Below are 19,191 nucleotides of genomic sequence, written 5' to 3'. Positions count from 1 at the left end.
GGAAAATGTTCACTCCTTTATAAGGATGCAAAAACTATTAAAATAATTTAAAAAATTAATAAATTGGGGGTAGAGGGTACTCATGACCCCAATGGCCCCCTAAATCCACCACTGAGAAAAGGAAGACTCAGATCAATAAAACGGAAAAAATAAGGATCTCCTCATTTATTAAACTATGTACATCACATGCAATACTGGTTATTGGGCAAATATAAATTGTCAGTACTGCTGTATGTGGTTTTTTTTTAATTAAAACTAAATCCATAAAAGAAAATTTCTGAATTTTAAAATTTTTACCATTTCCCTAAAACTAAAAACTCATATCACACTAGAACCTATTTGAACGCCGAATGTTTTTTTTATTTATTTTACAGTCGTCCTTTGGCAAAATCTTCACCGAGGATAGCTACATCTACAGCATCACGAATGAGAACAGAAAAGTGGAGCCCGGCCAAATCATTCCGATGCGATTTTTCGTGAAATACGATAGGGCAGCAGGAGGTCCACCCAACGTCAAAGCGATTGCTTTCAACGGCAAGCAGATTTGTCCCCTCGAAGAAGGTCAGTACGAGTTTGATTAAAAGTATTGATTAAAATTCGAATAAAATAGAATATGAAATAGAAAAAAAAGAAAAATATAAATTAAATTTGACTAAAATTTGATTAATGACTGATAAAGTTTACCCGGTGAGTGAGTTGAAGAGAAATTTCCATGATTATAGATTTGGCTCCAGTGCTTAATTTCGGCCGTGACGCGCCGGAACAGCGTTTTCATATAATTTGACGCTGCGCCGGCAGTTTTAAATATGCATTGTTTTTTATATTTGTTGAAACATGATTCCTCATTTTAACTTTTATTGCAAGTTTTAAAAAAATCGAAAGTTTTCGATGGGGTTGGATAACATTTTAAAATCGCGTGTGGATTAAATGTGTGGGTAAGCGTTCCGCTACCAAAAAGTTTAGAAATTAAGCACTGTTTGGCCCCATGCCGACGCACAGTGGGATGAAATTGAAAAATACTGGCCAAAACCTCGGACAACTTTTTTATTCTTGGGTTGAAACTTTTGGTTTCGGGTTAATTTGAAACTTTGTCGGAAATATTTTAAAATAATTTGTTCTTGACGCTCCAATTTTTTTCCTGTGACCTAACGTAAGCAATATATATTATTTATAGTCAAAATTGAACAAATTTCGCGAGAAAAACCCACCGTCGATTTTTTATGAAAACAAATTTAACCTCTTACAGGGCCTACAAAATTCAATCAAGGAAAAATATAATAATATTATTTCAATATATACAGTTCTTCTTTTTGGTATTTTTTTATCATTAACCATTAATAAATATCAAACTTGGGGAGCTTTTTTTCACTCCGCTATCACCCTCAGGTAATGAGACAAATTTTGATGTAACCTTATTAGCTCAGGTGGCTGAAGGAGGTGCTGCCAAACTAGTTGATTAGACGAACCACTATCCTATTTTTTATCTAAGCTCATTGGTAGAGTCTTAAATTTCTCATTTCATATTGGAAAAGACCGTTTCATTTTCATTATTGAATGTTTCCACCGTTCATTTCTTCGCGGCCATGTGCTATTTGAACTCGGTGATTTTGAAAATATAATCGTTTTCCTGCTTATAACGATTCAATAATACGATTAAGTCGTGTTGTTCCTATGCTGATGTGTTCTTTCAGCGAAAAATTCTCTATTTTGTCACTTTTTGTCAGAGCACGCACCAGAGCCGCAGCCGTCTTCGCCAGCCACATCGGAGCCCACTTACATCAACCCAACAACAACGCCAGCCGCACAAGTGCAACCGGAGACGGAAAACCGTTTTGAAGGGCTTTCTGGTAAGCACGCTTTCAGTCGTAGTGTTCAAAATGTAATCAGAACCTTGATCTTCTCAACGCGACATTCCCAAGATACTCTTTATTTATTGAAAAAAAAGAAACTATAACTTTTGTAGGGGCCCTCCTCACTGTATCCTCTACGTACTTTGTGCGTCGTTTGTGAATTACAACGCCAACAAATATCCCTGGATGGAAATATTCCGTCAACTTTAGCTTAGTACTTTAGACGATTTATGTAGTGTGTTGAAATCCTGGTATGCATAAAATTATATATTATTATTATTATTATAGTATTCTACCGATTAAGGTAGGCTTCCATGGAGTGTTCAAGAAGTGATCTGGAAGCCTTCCTTTCCTTCCAGCACTGCCGTCTTTAATTCACTGTAAGGCCTAATCCCTTTCAATCTATCTAAAAATCCTATTCTTTTCCTTCCCCTCCCTCGTTTCCCTAACATTCTACCCTCTAACACCATTTTCAACGTCCTCTCCCCGCTAAGCACTAACTCCATCCATACCTTCTGTCTCCTCCGTATCTCATCTAAAAGCTGCCTCTCCTCACCCACCATGTCCAGCACTTCGTCGTTCCTTTTCCTCTCCGTCCATTTGTCCGTCACCCTCTCTATTCTTCTCCATACCCACATCTCGAATGCCTCCAATCTTCTCTCGTACATATTAATTTTTTTCAGTTCACTCTGCGTATGAAAAAATCACCATTCTTATCAAATGAATACGTAATGTGATGTGATCTAATTCAAACATGGCAGTGGCTTTAAAAACTTAGGAGCTTACGATACAGTGGCACAGATGTATGGAATATTCAATTGTTCTTTGAGAAATCGAAAAAAATTCATTTTAGCCGCAGGGAATTTTGTTCCGCGTTATTCCATATTCATAATCAGTCATAAAGGTTTCAATCAGGGTTAGGGATTGGTAAAATTTCCTCTGCGCTGATGAAATCATTATTCCTCTTCGTAATCCCGTATCCCAATTTTTATTCAATCCTAACGATATTTGATAAACGAATTAAATGATTATTGTTGTTCCAAAAATTATTTTTATTGAAAATTTTTAATACGAAATTTTTATTAAGTGTTGAAGATAGAAATTTTCTTGTACGTTGTGAAATCATATGTATTTAACACCATTATTTCCAGGAGAAGCAATATTACAAGATATTGTACCACTAGATAACTCTGCAGCCAGATCAAATAGGCAGGAGGAAAGCCAGTTGGCCAGCCGAATTGGCGATCCAGATTCGAATGAATATGAGATCGAGTGGAAGGGAAATCCGAAGAAAATAATTGGCAAACTTTCCGACACCCCGGAGCTGTACATGATCAACGGAGAGTTCAAGGTAAATGTGCTGACCCTAGCATAAAGAAACATCGTAGTCGTATTTGTGTCGATCATCTTTTTTGTGATAAAAAATTCAGGAGTTAAACTGTCCTTGCTACATTTATGTTATCACTTCGAAGTAATAGTAGCTTTTGGACGGTATCCAGGTGATTTCGGAGTCCATAAAAACTTTGAGCTGGTTATTCAATATCTGTTTAGTATGAGCCATTTGTTAATTTGGCCTTTACCGAAATAAGAGCATGGCTGAGGATTTCAACTTGACATATCAGATGAGACTGACGGATTCACGCTGTGGCTACGTAATTTTGATACGATTGAGGAAGTGTAAAATTAAGAGATCGCATAATACCTGCGGTTGGCTAGAAAACCTTCAAACGTCGTAAAAATATATGCAAAAACATTTTCATTTATATTTATTTTATGGCGATTTTTCAACGATCTCTATCTATGTTGCAATGATCGCTACAAAATCGGTCGTTGTTTCTGCATTGTAAATATCGTCCCTTTGGAAAACATCAAAACTGTCTGCCTACTAGGATTCCAGCGACAAAACGGGCCAGTGGCAGAATCGTCAGATGAATAATATCAAACTTTTTAACTGCTAAAACCCCTCTACAGGGGCGCAGCTAGGAATTAAGGCTGGATGGGGGGGTCTAGGTGCAACCAATATCGGGGTGTGTGGAGGTATGGAATACCCACCAGGATAAGCGATATGTGCGAGATTAATAATTTGCGGAATTTGAAGATAAATGGTTCAAAATGGTGAGTTTTACGGCTTTCTGAGGAATATCATATAATCCTTACACTATTCTATTAGTAATGTCAATCCAATTAAGTGAAATGGATTAAAATTAAAAATTTCTCTGAGCTCTTGGGGGGTTTTATCCCCTAACCCCCCTCCCCCCTCGCTGCTCCACTGCCCCTCTCCCCTGCAGGCCTGCTTCTGTCACCACCTGACAGTAATGCTCCCTTGTATGACTCTGCCGATCTTTCTGTCTGCCAGATTATCTGATTCCAGGGAAAAATTGGACGGGGATTCTGTCTGTCTTTCTGATTCTAGGGAAAAATTGGACGAGAAACAGAATCGTCAGATAATAATTATAACAATGAACTCTGAACTCTGTCTATCTGCCTAAAACCTTCTCCCTTGCTGGGCTGTTTCTGTCACCACCTGCGAGCTTTGTATCCCTGCACGAGATTAGCGTTCACACCTCCATTTCTTGATTAAATCTTGGGTGGGCCATATTCTACGTGCTCCGTCATCTTCGAAATTTTTTCGTTTCCTGGAACACGGTTCCTGGGATAAACCCATTTCCTTGGGAGTCTGGGTCTGAGTCACCCCACTTGGATGGAGTGTGTTCTCTCTCTCTCCACGGGTCACATTGTACGTGCGCACCAAGGTCACTGGGGCCTGTCCGCGAGCTTAGCAGTGGGCGGACATTCGACATGGGCGTCATGGCGCAAGAGGCGACCTAAAATAAATTTCGCGATGGCGCAATGACCTCAGCAGCACTTAACTTACGTGCCCATTTGAAGTCGTGCGAAAGAGAATGCTGGCCGATGAGAGGGGTGAGAAGGTTGTGGGAACGAATGGTTAGCAATGGAGTCGAATTAAGAGCCTTAATTGCCTCGGTCATTTCAGACCATCGCCAACTGCCTTTCCGTGAATTCAATTTGGATTTTTGGGCACTTCTGGTTTGCGATCTGACTTACAGTGACTTAACTAGATTGCTTGAACAGTTGAGAATGGATATCTTTAAGAACGACACGGAGAACATAATATTAGAGCCGAACTATATATCCAGGTCTGACAGAAGCGATAAATTAAGAGAGATGTTTTGCCGAACGGATAGATATGCGAATTCGTTTTTCCCCCGAACCATAAAGGATTTCAATAAATTCTAATTTTCTTAAATTCCGTAATTTTCATAATTTCCTTAAAGCACTTCATTTTTATTTGTAAATGGCTGGTGTCCTAACACCCCCTGCCACACGCCTTTTTGGCGGCTTGCGGGGTATTTTGTAGATGAAGTATATCTTTTAGGCACTTATGATTTTCAGCGTAATCTCATTAGGAATATAGCTTGCAGACATTACGATACATTGTGCATTTCAGTGTTGATTGTTAAGAAAAACAGGCTAAAAACTAACTTTGTTTTAATTATTTGTTGTTTTTCGGATTTATGCCGTGTCGACTCATTTTCGGTGGACGACAGTTCCGGGCACGTTCCAGCTTCCGTCTTCGAGTCCAAAATCCTCCTCCGCCTCAGTAATAACTTTGTTTTAGTTTAAAATTTTATTACATATCTGTGAGCCTGTCTATTATAAGCTCCACTTCAATTCCTGCAACGTTTTCATTGAACAATTGTCTTTTTCTTGTCACGTTTTTGTATGCGTCAGGTGAAACATTTGTTTCCATAACAATGCTTCATGCGGAAAGTGACTCATTCCTATCTTTGAAAAGATATCGATTCCATCGAATGATTATATTTATTGCATCAAATTCTAGCATATGATTGAATACAGAGGCGTTTGCATATAACTTTGTTTGAGGGTCATCAAGCATTTCCATCATGAGATATGATTTCCCTATACTCTTATGTATCTAGCAGGTAAACATTAATACAACAGCCGTTAAAAATTTTAAGAAACATATAAATAATCTCTGACATAAAATTTTAATGAAATCTCAAAAATTGTTAGGTTTTTTATGCCTGGAAATGAAATAGCACTTCGAGTTTCCCATTTCGATCAAAAAATCATCGTTGAAATCTATGATTTGCCACGAGTCCCAAGTGTTAAATTTAGTTCTCGTAGAGCAATATTAATATTTTTGAACGCTTCTGCAAGCTTTGACTGGAAGTGGTAAATTCCATACTTATCAATCACTTCTAAGTTTTTCCGAATAGCCTGCAAGAAATCCGAATGAAAGATCAAAAAACTGAGCAATTTGCTCTATTTTTTTAAATCATACATGATGTAGCCGCTTTTTTTTATTTAAGTCCTCGTTACTTTGAGTTTCAGTGGTGAAATAGTAATGTACATATGTATTACATTTAGTTGACATTCATATATTACATTTTTGTACGCAGAACAATGATTTTCAATTGTCTACGGCTATGAGTTACCAAAATAATACTTTATTTAAATAACAATTGGAGAAAATCCTTCTTTTCATGAATAAAATGCAGATTTTTTTACTATTCACTGGTGTATTACATGAATGAATTTGGCAGTGCCATTTTCCAGCATCCTTCTACCCGTTACAGGTTTTTGAAATGGACGTTAACATCCGCCAATGGAGCTGTTTTGTGAGAAAAATCAATTTGACATGTAATCGATCATGATGCGGTTGATTTCCAATTTTCTCGCCGCGAGGCGTACTTACAGCTTGCCTACAGCTCGTCCCATTGTGATCACTGCCCCTGACCCCGATGAATTAGGCGCTCACGCTGCGCAGATGGGATCATGCTTTATACTTCCAGGTCGAGTATTTCCTCAGAGCCAGCTTCTTTCTCGTCCCATTAACAATGTTCATGGTCAGTCACGCGGGGAAGGTGATCCCAGCAATTAAAGGTGAATTCTTAGCACGAAACTTCGAAGGCTGGATTTCCATTTTCCGAACTCGGCCAAAAATTATAATAACGTGAAATTCCTACCGAATATTTTCCCAGCCACCTAAGAATACAAAGTGAAAGTGCTTTTCTTTTGGACCGGATTTTAAATTTACATGGGTAGGTATTCTTTTCCGCTTAAGTATACAAGCCTATTAGATATTATTCCGTGTGATTCACGCAATTACGTTTGCATGAATATTCACGTACCTGTTAAACTACTTATATTTTTCATAGTTCTTCTATAATTATCAATAAACGTCGAAGGGAACAAGTAAAGAAAAGGAAATCATTCGTATTAGTTAAGTACCCATAACATTATTTTTTAAATAGCTTTTCATATGAAACTTGATATTTTCTCCTATTTTACCTTAATGATATAGGCATATAATACGTAAATTGACTGTCAATTTTGGCTATGGGAGAGTTCTTAACACCCGAAATCATTTCCCTGGAAAGAGGATGGTATAAAGATAAATTATAATTCCATTGCGCTGTGCTGGAACGGACAAATTCAAAGAAGGTATTTGGTTTATTTTATCTGCTAATTAATATTTTCAGGTGTCATGGTTTACACGATGCATGTAAATATTGATATGTTTTAAGTGTTCGATGAATATGGTTGAAATAATCGATAAAAAGAAGCTCAAATGGCTCGTGACGTGGCACGAAATTTCTATTTAAGAACTAAAAGCAGTTCTTAAAAGCAATGAATCATTATTGTTACCGGCTATCCCATAATACCGGCTATCCCATAATATAAACTTCTCTAAAATGAAAATGATACTGCCAAAAAACTTAACTAGCGGGAATTATGCTATCATGGTACTACATAATTACATGTTAGAATATCATCATCATTCATCAACAATGGTTTGACGCAGCTCTCCATTCCTCCCTCCTATACGCTAACCTTCTCATAGCGACGTTCTACGATTGTTTTCATCAGGCCATCATGTCTCACAGTGTGGCCAACTAAGTGGTCACGTCTTCTGCTTAAGGTTTTTAGAAGACTTCTCTTTTTCCCCACTCTTCTTAACACTTCCTCGTTACTTACACGGTCGATCCATTTTATCTTCATCATTCTCCGGTAGCACCACATTTCGAATGCTTTCACTCTTGACTTCTCTGCTACTGTCAACGTCCAAGCCTCGCTTTCATAAAGAAACATATTCCATATGTAACATCTGATGAATTATTCCCTTACTTCTATGCTTGTATTCTCAGCTGTAAAAAAAATTCTTATTTTTGTATAATCCCTCTTCACCTGCGCTATTCTACTGAATAATGTTACGTATATCTATTGACGCTTTTAGGTTATTAGCATGCAATTTCATTTAATCTTAAAGTAATTTCCTGGCATGCAAGTAAACAATATTATCTGATATGCGTAGATGCATTCTTTTGTTTATTTTTAACGTATAACTATCTATTTTGTACCTGACATTTTTGCACTTTCAACTTTTGTGTTTTGCCGTTCCACACGATCGTAAATCGTTGGTTTTGGCGGAAATGTTTTCAAAACATTCGAGGTTACGAATAGATTATACGAAAAAATTGTCCTAATAAAACCACACAGCGGTTCTTGAAAGAATTCGAAAGCATCAATTTTAAATTGTAAAAAAATATGCGGGCAATGAGATTCTTGTGATTTCAGCAAGTTCGGTATTCCACTACGTCAGGCTCCAAGAGGAGCAAAGGAGGTGGTTTCCTATTTTTTTTTATTGCCTAAGTCGAAAGATTATTACTCCTGGAGAGCGCATTTCATGCTCTTAGATTTTCGAATGACGGAGAAAGGTGATTAAGGGTAATAGGGTGGTTTCGTATTATTTTTTATTGCCTAAATCGAAAGATTATTACTCCTAGAGTACGTATTTCATGATTTTAGATTTTTAAATGACGATATCTATTTTTCGCGACTAAACGAAAAGTGAAAATTTTCAAGCGCGCGAAAACGCGACGGCTAAGTAGGAATGATGGGAAAAGTCCGTGTGACGTATTTCTAGTTCCCGCTGCCGCAAGTGAGGTGACCTTGGGGCGAGACTCTGAGCGCTGATACGACGCAGGGTGCTAGCAGGTAGCAGAGTACCATGCTAGCTGGTAGCGCTTGGCTTAAATAAGGATTATTAATACCTTATCAAACGAGGAAAACTTTCCGACCTTAGGCAGTTTTAATAGGTAATTATTAAGACATGTTTCCCTGAGCTCTGAGCCTCATGCATGCATTGGTAACCTCAGGCGATGTAAAACTCGTACCTACTCGTATAGAAGCTAGGTCCCTGTGACGTCATGTGGAGTGGCATCACATGGGCGCCAATCTGGCCTTTTTCAAATGAGAATAAAATTGACCATTTCCATTCGTCTAAACCGGTATTTCTAAAACCAAATAATTGGTATATTATGAATACACTAATGGTGGGTAACGAATCGCAATTAATGCATTTCGTTTTCTTTGATGAAGAAAATTACCCTATTATAGAGAGGCGGGAGTAGAAATAAGTGTCATTGCTCGACAAGTAGAAATCGGCAAACGCACGGTGAACTGATGGATAAAGCGTTATCGGACAGTATCAAAATATTCAAAAATTAAGAGGAGAGCTGCATCAAACCAATCTTAGGATTGTTGAACAGTGATGATGATGAAAAACATGTGTAAAATTATCGTGACGTCCGTTGAGATATCCTTCGCCAGGTACCTGGAAGTGGCCCAACTTAAAATCCCCACGGGAATATGGAAAAATGAATCAAGTGCGACGAATGACCTTTCATGCTGATGTCTCCATTTGGCCCAAAATGCTTCGTGGTCCCGTACCACTTACATCGTGAGGGATTTCGGTGATTGGGTGGGCGAAATTCACCTAATGGATGAGGTTATTTCACAAGACTATTTCATGGAACCAATGAGTTTCAAGCAGAGTCGTGCATTGGACATATTGCAACAATTTGTCAAAAGAGTTTTTCCTAAAGCCTGAATCACACGATCATTTTTTTCGTCATTTTCGAGTGATCACTCCAGCGATCACTCGGAAATGATCGTCGCGCGCAATTGTTTTTCGCGATCACTTCAATGATCAGGATTCCCATCACTTTTTTCATCACTAGTCTCGTCGCTTTTTACGTCGCTGAAATCATCACTGATAACCCATATCAGCCAATCAGAATGCATGCCCATGTGGAGCGAGCAAAGTTTAACAATCGTAGGAACGACCTAGGTAAACATAAACACGCAATGTATTTTCGTGATGCGCGTCAAAGGACAACGTGCTGTTATATCGGTAATCATGCGAGAACTGACGGCGGGAGGGATCGTGTGATTTAGAAAAATGATCACTCGAGCGATAGTTTTTCGCGACCGGAAAAGCGATCGCTCGAGTAATCACTAAGAGGGACGAAAGAAATGATCGTGTGATTCAGACTTAATCGTGACGCAATCAAACACTATTTAAAATGCAACTCCTCTCCTTTTAAATTTCCTGCGATCGTCTTAGCGGCTGTCACTCAAGTTTGTTTCCGCCATAACGAAAAAGAAATTGCAATCTCGTACTCATTATAGCAATGAGAAGGTGAGTTAAGGCCACAGTGTAAAGAGTACATATAAATATTACCCTTCAAGTCACCTACAGAGCTGTTTGGCAGATGGTGAACCATCACCAAGTTCACTAGAGGATTAAAAGTTGCCTCCACGTACATGCACTATGCAACATGTAAGCTACATAAGACAAATAAGCAATCGGCTTAATCTATATCCTACTTATGAAGGCAATCTGCCCATGAAGCTAAAATCTGCCTGTGAAGCTTCTTTCTCTAGTCCCTTAGCTTTCCAACGGAAGAGTACGGACTAATTTAAGTGTACTCGGACCAGCCACGGTGATAAATTTACGCAGTCACCTGTAATGCATAAAATGTGCGAAAAATTACAAAGTGAAAAAATCATTAGCCTTCACCGGGTTTAGAACCCGGTTTCTCCGATTCCCGATCGAAAGCTTTAGCCAGTTAAACTACTGAGGCGAATAGTCCACAACTTTCCGCAAATATGTAGCTTGACTGGCTAAAGTACTCGACTGGAAATCGGGGGATTCAGGTTCAAATCCCGGTCAAAGCGAACATTTTTTTCTGTGGAACTTTCGCACGTGAAGAGTACAGCCTTGATTTATTTATTCTGCATTTCTTGTTGGTCATAAATACGCAATTCCTACCGAGCACACTTTAGGGGATTCGAAGGGTAATATGTATAAATGTACAATAGGGTGGGCCGAAAAAAGTTTAATGCATCCGATCAAAAACATGTATATCTTAAAAGTTGTGTACTAGCACTATAATGAACGGCATAAAATATTAGGCCTAAAGGAGCAGTCTAAAGATATTATCACTGATAAATAATATGATTAGACTGCGAAAACGCTATAAAGTTTTATATTTTTGCGGAAAATTTTAAATTTTCAGATTAAAAAAAATATGCTAAACTATGTCACATTAAAAACATATGTATCTTAAAATTTTATTTTTATATCCATTGTCACTAATAATAAATATCAGATCTGTGATAAATTGTACAAGTTCCACAACTTTACCTTTTTGTTCCTCCCTACAGATCAAGTCGAATGCTTCTCTGTTGATTCTGCTGATCGCCCGACCACCGAAACTGGACCATGGTCACTCCGGCGGAGAGGTATCCCTCATCGGAGGGGATGGTGAAGACAGGAACGGAAAGGGCGTGTCCTTCAATCCTCAGATCGGAAACGTGGACGAACTCTTGAGCCAAGTGTTCGGTGGATCGGAGAGCGAACACGGGTTGACCGTTTTGGGATCAACGGGGGTCCAGGTTTCGGGCACGGAACACCAAGGGAAGGGTGAACAGCAGGAGGAGGTGCCTGCCTTCACTCCGGAAACAGAGGCTCCGTCGATATTCATCCCTGCGGCAGAACCGGAGCAGCCATACACAACCGGGCGTCCGGCACCCACTACCACTACTCCTACCCCCACAACTACTACCACTACAACTACCACTACCACTACGACTACCACTACCACTACAACAACAGAGGTGCCCACGACGGTCTACGAGACTACCCCTTATGTTCCTTGCGAGACAGATAGGTAAGCTTTGCCCACGTTGCCAAGGACAATGCTATTTTCTTGGTCAAGCGTCAACGTAAGCATCCAACTTCAATTATTACTGCACTTTTATCTTACCCCACGGCGTGTTATCACTTCTCCCCGCCAATAATTACTGAAGACAATCGAAAAACTGGTGGTGAACGCTGCTCGGGTGTTCCACCGAGTAATCTCCTCCATGGCCGCATCCAGGCAACGAAAACATTTTTTGAATGCACTTTGTAGTTACCATGGAAACGGTTTTTCTTGGGTATTCACTATCCAGCTTTTTCAAGGTTTTATTTTATAATCTGGTATGATCTTTAAACATAATTAAGTTTGCATAAAAATGTGCATTATAATAGGGTGGTTTCCTATTATTTTTTTATTGCCTATATCGGAAGATTATTACTCCTGGAGTACGTATTTCACGCTTTTAGATTTTTAAATGACGATATCTATTTTTCTCGATTAAATGAAAAGTGAAAATTTTCAAGCGCGCGAAAACGCGACGGGTAAGGAAATCTCTCCGTGTGACACTGTGACGTATTTCTGGTTCCCCCTCCCGCCTTGTGAGGTGACCTTGATCGAGGCTCTGAGCGCTGATAGGACGCAGGATGCTAGCGGGTAGCTGAGTACCTTGCTGGCTGGTAGCGCCTGGCTTAAAAAAGGTTTATTAATACCTTATCAAACGAAGGAAACTTTCCGACCTAAGCCAGTTTTAATAGGTGATTATTAAGACATGTTTCCCCGAGCTCTGTGCCTCATGCATGCATTGGTAACCTTAGACGATGTATAACTCCTATCCTCTCGTGTAGAAACTAGGTCCCTGTGACGTCACGTGGAGTGGAATCGCATGGGCGCCAATCTGGCCCTTTTCAAATGAGGATAAAAATGGACCACTGCCATTCGTCTAAACCGGTATTTCTGAAACGAAATAATTTGTATATTATGAATACAGTAATGGTGGGTAACGAATCGCAATCAATGCCTTTCGGTTTCTTTGATGGAGGAAACCACCCTATTGTCTAAAACAATCTTTGAGCCTAATTAAACGAGAGTTTTGGGAGAGTATCAGCATTATGATTTCTCAATCTCACCCCGGGTGCCACCCCGTTTCACTGGGGGTATTCTATAGCCCCAAATCCCCAGATGGTCTGCTCGCCCGCCCAACATAAAACACTGAACTCCGCCCATAAGTCCATTGGTATGTTTCCTGTTATGTACATGTCGCAGATGGTATTGCATCGCTGAGTTAGGTTCTTTTCCTCAGCATTTTTAATAATAATAAGTTGCTATTAATGAGGTTTTATCCGTCATATGAATTACTTATTATTATGAATGGCAAATACAGACCATCCAAACTTCTATGGATTATTCCGCTTCGTGTTCCTTTGCGCACGGCGAGGTCGAGTGACCTATTTCATTGTTTCACACCCCGCCTTTCCGTCTCTAAAAGTTCTTTTCTATTCAGACTCCCTTCTTCCATTAACTCCCTATTCAAAATGTGTTCCAAATTTTGATCTTTTATTCATCCCTAATCCATCTCGCACCATCTCCATCGTCAATTTCCCCTAATCCTCGCACCATATTATGAATACTACAATTTTGTTCTTTATTTGACGATACTATTACCATGTTCATTTTTGGGTATGTTATGATTACTCTTTTTTAATTGTTTTCTTTGTTTTTGTGGGTCTTCTGTTGTTAGCTTTGTGCTATTTTTGGACTGCATCAAATACATTAATGTTACAGTCCCACGACTGACCATGGAAGTGTAGACGACGACTTCATGGCCATGTGGTCTTCGCCGTGCCCCAAAGTGTTCTCCTACCTGCCAGAGTCCATCGTAGAGGGTGCATGGAACGGCACGCTCTCGCTCATCGCCAAAGAGGACATCCTAGGCATCAGACTGGACATTCAGCTGGACAAACCCGCGCGTCTCCTCATTGTCGGGGTAAGCGCCCATCGATGGCATGGTATGGTCTTTGCAGGGACGGCAAGTGAAAAGAAACAAAAATACGAGGCCTTAGTTTAGTTTCGTTCCCGCACGAAATTAAAATCACCAAGGAGTTTAGTTTCGACCGGGACGAAACTTTAATCCCAGGAACGAAACTAAATTCATCGAAACTCCGCTGCTCATAGTTAAGTTTCGATCCCAGAAGTTGAGTGGAGGGGGATAAGAGGGAATAGTTTCGACCCATTACGTTTGACATACGAGTAGAGAGTTTGAAACATCGAGATTAAATATCGAATGGCCAGTTTGCGTTCACCGTTCTCCTGTTTGTGGTAAAAATATGAGTGCCCCTTGCATCTAATGGCGGTAGGCCGAAACTCTACTTCATTCAACCATACCTACTTCGTACTCGTTGTGTGCGTCGAAACTAAACTGTTCGGAGTTGAAGCACGTGGTCCCTATGGTGCGAAACATTATCTGCGTTTCGTCCCAGAGTTTTAGTTTAGTTTCGACCCGAAGTAGTTTTGACTCCGATTTCGTATCGACCCCGAGTTCAGCTCCCCAGGATAGAATTCATTTCGTTTCGTTTCTACATTTCGCTCCCGGGGAAAAAAAAACTATTGAAATTTTACTGGTTTTGACTTTCGTTTAGTTATTATTGCCATCCCTGGGTATTTGGCGGAGTTGACCGACAGCAGAGGTCATTTGCGCCATGAGGGAAGCCAAATTATGGAAGGAAGGGCGGAGAGAGACCCGGCGTCGGCGTTAGCCTGCTCTTTACGAGAGGCGCCAAGAGTACCACGGCTTAACGTCCCATCCGACGAACGGAATGTTGCGCTTGAAATGTCCTCCACACAACACTCAAGCACGGATCGGGCAGTCTCTGAAAATTCTCTGCCACTACCGGGATTTGAACCCGAGCCCGCCGGGTGGGAAGCCAACACTCTAGCCACCACATCAACCCGATCCCCCGGCATGCCTTCCTTCTGAGCAAAATATCATTCATTTCCTAAAAACATTTGTGCAGCAGATATCTGATGGCACTAACCTGAAGCAATAGCTGATACATATGGGAGTGCATGCCCCCCTTTGCGGGGCCTCCCGCATTACCTAACATTGCAGAACCACAATTATAACATTTTGATATCATAAGATGGCATTGTCTTGTACATGCGTATAGTCAATTTGAATGAGAATCTCCGCCGGGATTTGAATTAAAGCCCACGGGGTGGGAAGCCAACACTCTAGCTATCACACCAACCCGATCCACTGCACTACAGACTGATAATCATCTTCTTTATACAGAAGCTACTCTCCGAAATGAAGTGCTTAGAAAGTAAACTATAAAAAAAGTTATAATAAATAATCATCTTCGCCATTTTATTCCCAACATATTAGTAAGTTTTTTTGAAATTGATATAAAATTAAGCATTTTTAAATTTGCTGCATTTACGATAGTAAATAATTTTAGCTGAAATTCAATTTCGCTTATAAATTTACTTCTGCAAAAAAACACAAAATTACTTGAACCCAACCTGAAATTCGCCTGTTTTAGCTTAAGTTGAGTTGAGAAAATCGTTTTTACGCAGCGTTTTTCTTTACAACTATATTCATTTTTTCTTTGAATGAGGTTTTCTACAACTTCTTACGCGTAGCCCATTTCACATTATTCAACCTCATTATTACTTTCTGAATGATACCACATTCTCATCGAAAGGTGCGCAAGTTCTACACTGCATTTGGTGTGTTCATATTAGAATTCAATTTCATGCTTACAAAAACTGTGCCCTCAATTTATGAATTGATCTAGATAAAGTGAATATCACGGCCAACTCAGTCGTATTAAATATGGCCCCTCATCAAAGCTATGAGTAATTTTCTTTTTTTTTTCTCAGGTGATGCCGAGGATTCCTCAGTAACTCTAACACTTTATTTTCTCTCATTTCAGCCCCTATTTGGTGAAATTATGAATTCAAAGAATGTCAGCTACACCGTTTGGGATTACACAACTTTGATCTCCTCTGGTGGGACTATAAACGCAGACTTATTTGCGACCTACGACCAGCAAGATGACACTCCTCCAAGAATAAAGGCTATTAGGTTCAACGGGAGACAGATCTGCCCGCCAAGAAAAGGTTAGTTTTTTTAAGATAGTAAAAATTCATGATCAAGGACTTCATTTACACTCATCAATCATCGGTCTAATGATGACATAGAAAAATTATCATTCAAAAAAGCATATAACTGGCTGTCTATCTCAGAAATCTATCTTAAGATAACGCTAACCTCCCACTTGACCGGTCATTTTTTTTGTGACAACTACCCAATAGGGTGGTTTCCTATTATTTTTTATTGCCTAAATCGAAAGATTATTACTCCTGGAGTACGTATTTCACGCTTTTAGATTTTTAAATGACGATATATATTTTTCGCGATTAAATGAAAAGTGAAAATTTTCTAGCGCGCGAAAACGCGACGCGTAAGTATGAATGCCGGGAAATCTCTCCGTGTGACGTATTTCTCGTTCCCGCTGCCGCACTGTGAGGTGACCTTGAGGGAGGCTTGAGCGCTGATACGACGCAGGCTGCTAGCGGGTAGCTGAGTACCGTGCTAGCTGGTAGCGCTTGGCTAAAATAAGGATTATTAATACCTTATCAAACGAAGAAAACTTTCCGACCTTAGCCAGTTTTAATAAGTGATTATTAAGACATGTTTCCCTGAGATCTGCGCCTCATGCATGCATTGGTAATCTCTGGCGATGTATAACTCCTATCTACTCGTATAGAAACTAGGTCCCTGTGACGTCACGTGGAGTGGCATCGCGTGGGCGCCAATCTGGCCGTTTTCAAATGAGGATAAAAATGGACCATTGCCATTCGTCTAAACCGGTATTTCTAAACGAAATAATTTGTATATTATGAATACAGTAATGGTGGGTAACGAATCGCAATCAATGACTTTCGTTTTCTTTGATGAAGGAAACTACCCTATTGACAGTTAAGCTCTTTGAAATTTTCAGAATGCGTAAAAAAGAGCCTTTTCAATTATTTCCTTCAGCTCTTATTTGAATATGTTACCCCAGTTTTTCCTCAAATCCTTTCTCAGATTTTAAACCAAATACAATCCACCTTCATTTCGAATCTCCATATCGATGGCTAAGTTCTAACAACATGTATCTTAAAATTTGGCCGGTCTGAATTAATACTGCTAATACTGTTAATAAAAAAACAAAATTCAAGCAAAAAACAACTCTTTGTTAGCAAATGTATGCTTTTTTTCCGTTTTATGCATTTTTGTTTTTAATTTAAATTAAAATCACACACAATTGTAAAAAATCGTTTTTTTGCTCCTCTGAAAAGTTGCCATTTTTGATGTACGTGTTGTTAGAACTTAGCCATCGATATACATGATTTTTTTTCTGTTTTTCCAATTTTGTTAGATTTACGTCTATATTGGCGGAAGATTCATGCTTGGTAGACGGCCCAGGTCCCGGGCCTCTTTGATCCGGCCCTGGTTTCCATAAGTCTATGAATCGCGCAATGCTTTAAGCCTGAATTACTCGATCGTTTTCTTTCGTCGCGAAAAGTGATCACCCTAGCGATCGCTTTTCGCGACCAGCTTCATTATTGCTGCATTATTGATCATTTTTCTGAATCGCACGGTCCCTCCCGCTGTCACCTTTCGCATCACTTTCGATATCACAGCTCGTTGTCAGAGGACCCGCATAACGAAAATATATAGCGTGTTTGTTTATCTATGTCGTTCCCACGATTGCCAAACGTTGCGCTACAATCGCTCCATACGGGATTACGTTCTGATTGGCTGATATGGGGTTTTGGTGACGGTTTCAGCGACGGAAAAAGCGACCAGACGAGTGATGAAAAAAGTGATGGAAATCCTCATAATTAGAGTGATCGCGAAAAACAATTGCCGGCGACGATCATTTGAGAGTGATCATTCTAGTGAATGCTGTAGTGATCACTCGGAAAGGAGGGATAAAATGATCGTTCGATCCAGGCTTTAAATGCAAAAGATCTATCTTTCATTTGACCGGTCACTACAATCAATCTCTTGACAGCTAATCTTTCTCCAAATATGTCTTTTTCTCTTGTAATTTGTTACTCGCTCGCACGTAATCAATGCGTACCCTTTCTATGCCATTCTCCCTACCCCTTCTATGACTATATCTTCATCAGTCCATCAAGTCTCATGTTGTGGCCGAAAAGGTTTTTGCAGTAGATATTTCAAATTTATGTCGTAAATATTTGTATTTCGCGTGGTGGTAACAAAAACTAACGATAGGTATTTTAAATTCAAGTTCAAAAAGTTAGAACGTATATTATTCTGACTCCACCCTATCGAAAAAATCTATGAATAAAATACTTGCGCATACTGCTCATTGTTTTTTTAAGTTTGAAACGCGAAACAATCACTAATACGAGTATAAATGGTTTCATTGATCATCACCACGCTATCGCCGTCAAAGTGAACCCTGAACGATAAAAGTATTTGCTAGAAGTTCTGAAGAAATACTTTTTCTTTTTTTGTGGTCCCAGTCAAAAACCAATTTTATTTCATTGCTTTGATGGGGTTCAGGTAATTTTTCCCAAATTTTCAGCATTCAAAAGTATTTGATTGTGCAAGATTTTTTTTGGTAATTGATAATGCGTGAAATGTTTGGTAATTGCTAAGGCGCAGTAAAATTGCACCTTGAATAGCGGAGAACTTAAAAAAATGGGCAAATTCATGGTTAAAGTGCAAAACAGTGCCTGCTGAAATTGTTCTCAGGCACTCTCGACTACGCAAACGGCTTCATTACAGTGTACATTTCATTGCATAGTTTAAATGGCCCGAAAGGACACCAATGAAAACTCACATTTCTCTCATAAGTGACGACCACCGTGATCCGGCCAGGCATTGATGAAGGTGAGGACACCCACGAAACAACAGTATATCCTGATTTTCCGACGGAAGAACCGATGACGTCATCGAGGCCAGAAAAGGAGCTGAAGGAGGAAGTAAATTCGCCACTACCTTCAGGACCAGAGCCCTTAGACTACTCTACAACAAAGCCGCAAGTTCAAGGTAAGTTGGTTGTGACACTATCTTCTCTTTCAAAAAATCTTGAACGAGATTACGCCTGCGTTTAGCAGTAGAACCGAGGCTGGGTCTAGCGAGATCACGAGAGCGTGTATTTTTTACGCCATTACTGCTCCGTTCACGTTATTTTTTTACGCTTTCGTCAACTCTAAATATTAAACTAAAACAATTTATTAGCTGTTTACATAAACGGATTTATGGGAGGGCACGGGGGCACGTGCAC

General features: G+C 39.6%; 1 protein-coding gene across 2 annotated transcripts in view; it reads left to right on the top strand.

Moving 5' to 3' along the window:
* LOC124155870 overlaps positions 1-19,191 on the top strand; it is a 68,766-nt gene that overhangs the window by 35,297 nt on the left and 14,278 nt on the right. For both annotated transcript variants that reach the window (XM_046530027.1, XM_046530028.1), the window contains exons 3-9: positions 375-561; positions 1,725-1,847; positions 3,002-3,201; positions 11,409-11,914; positions 13,667-13,868; positions 15,817-16,003; positions 18,759-18,953. In XM_046530027.1, coding sequence (XP_046385983.1) covers positions 375-561; positions 1,725-1,847; positions 3,002-3,201; positions 11,409-11,914; positions 13,667-13,868; positions 15,817-16,003; positions 18,759-18,953 — 1,600 coding nt within the window. The remainder of the gene's footprint in view (positions 1-374; positions 562-1,724; positions 1,848-3,001; positions 3,202-11,408; positions 11,915-13,666; positions 13,869-15,816; positions 16,004-18,758; positions 18,954-19,191) is intronic.

Source organism: Ischnura elegans, chromosome 3 (assembly GCF_921293095.1).
Source record: "Ischnura elegans chromosome 3, ioIscEleg1.1, whole genome shotgun sequence".
NCBI classification, from domain to species: domain Eukaryota; kingdom Metazoa; phylum Arthropoda; class Insecta; order Odonata; family Coenagrionidae; genus Ischnura; species Ischnura elegans.
This window is presented reverse-complemented; position numbering and strand designations above follow the sequence as displayed.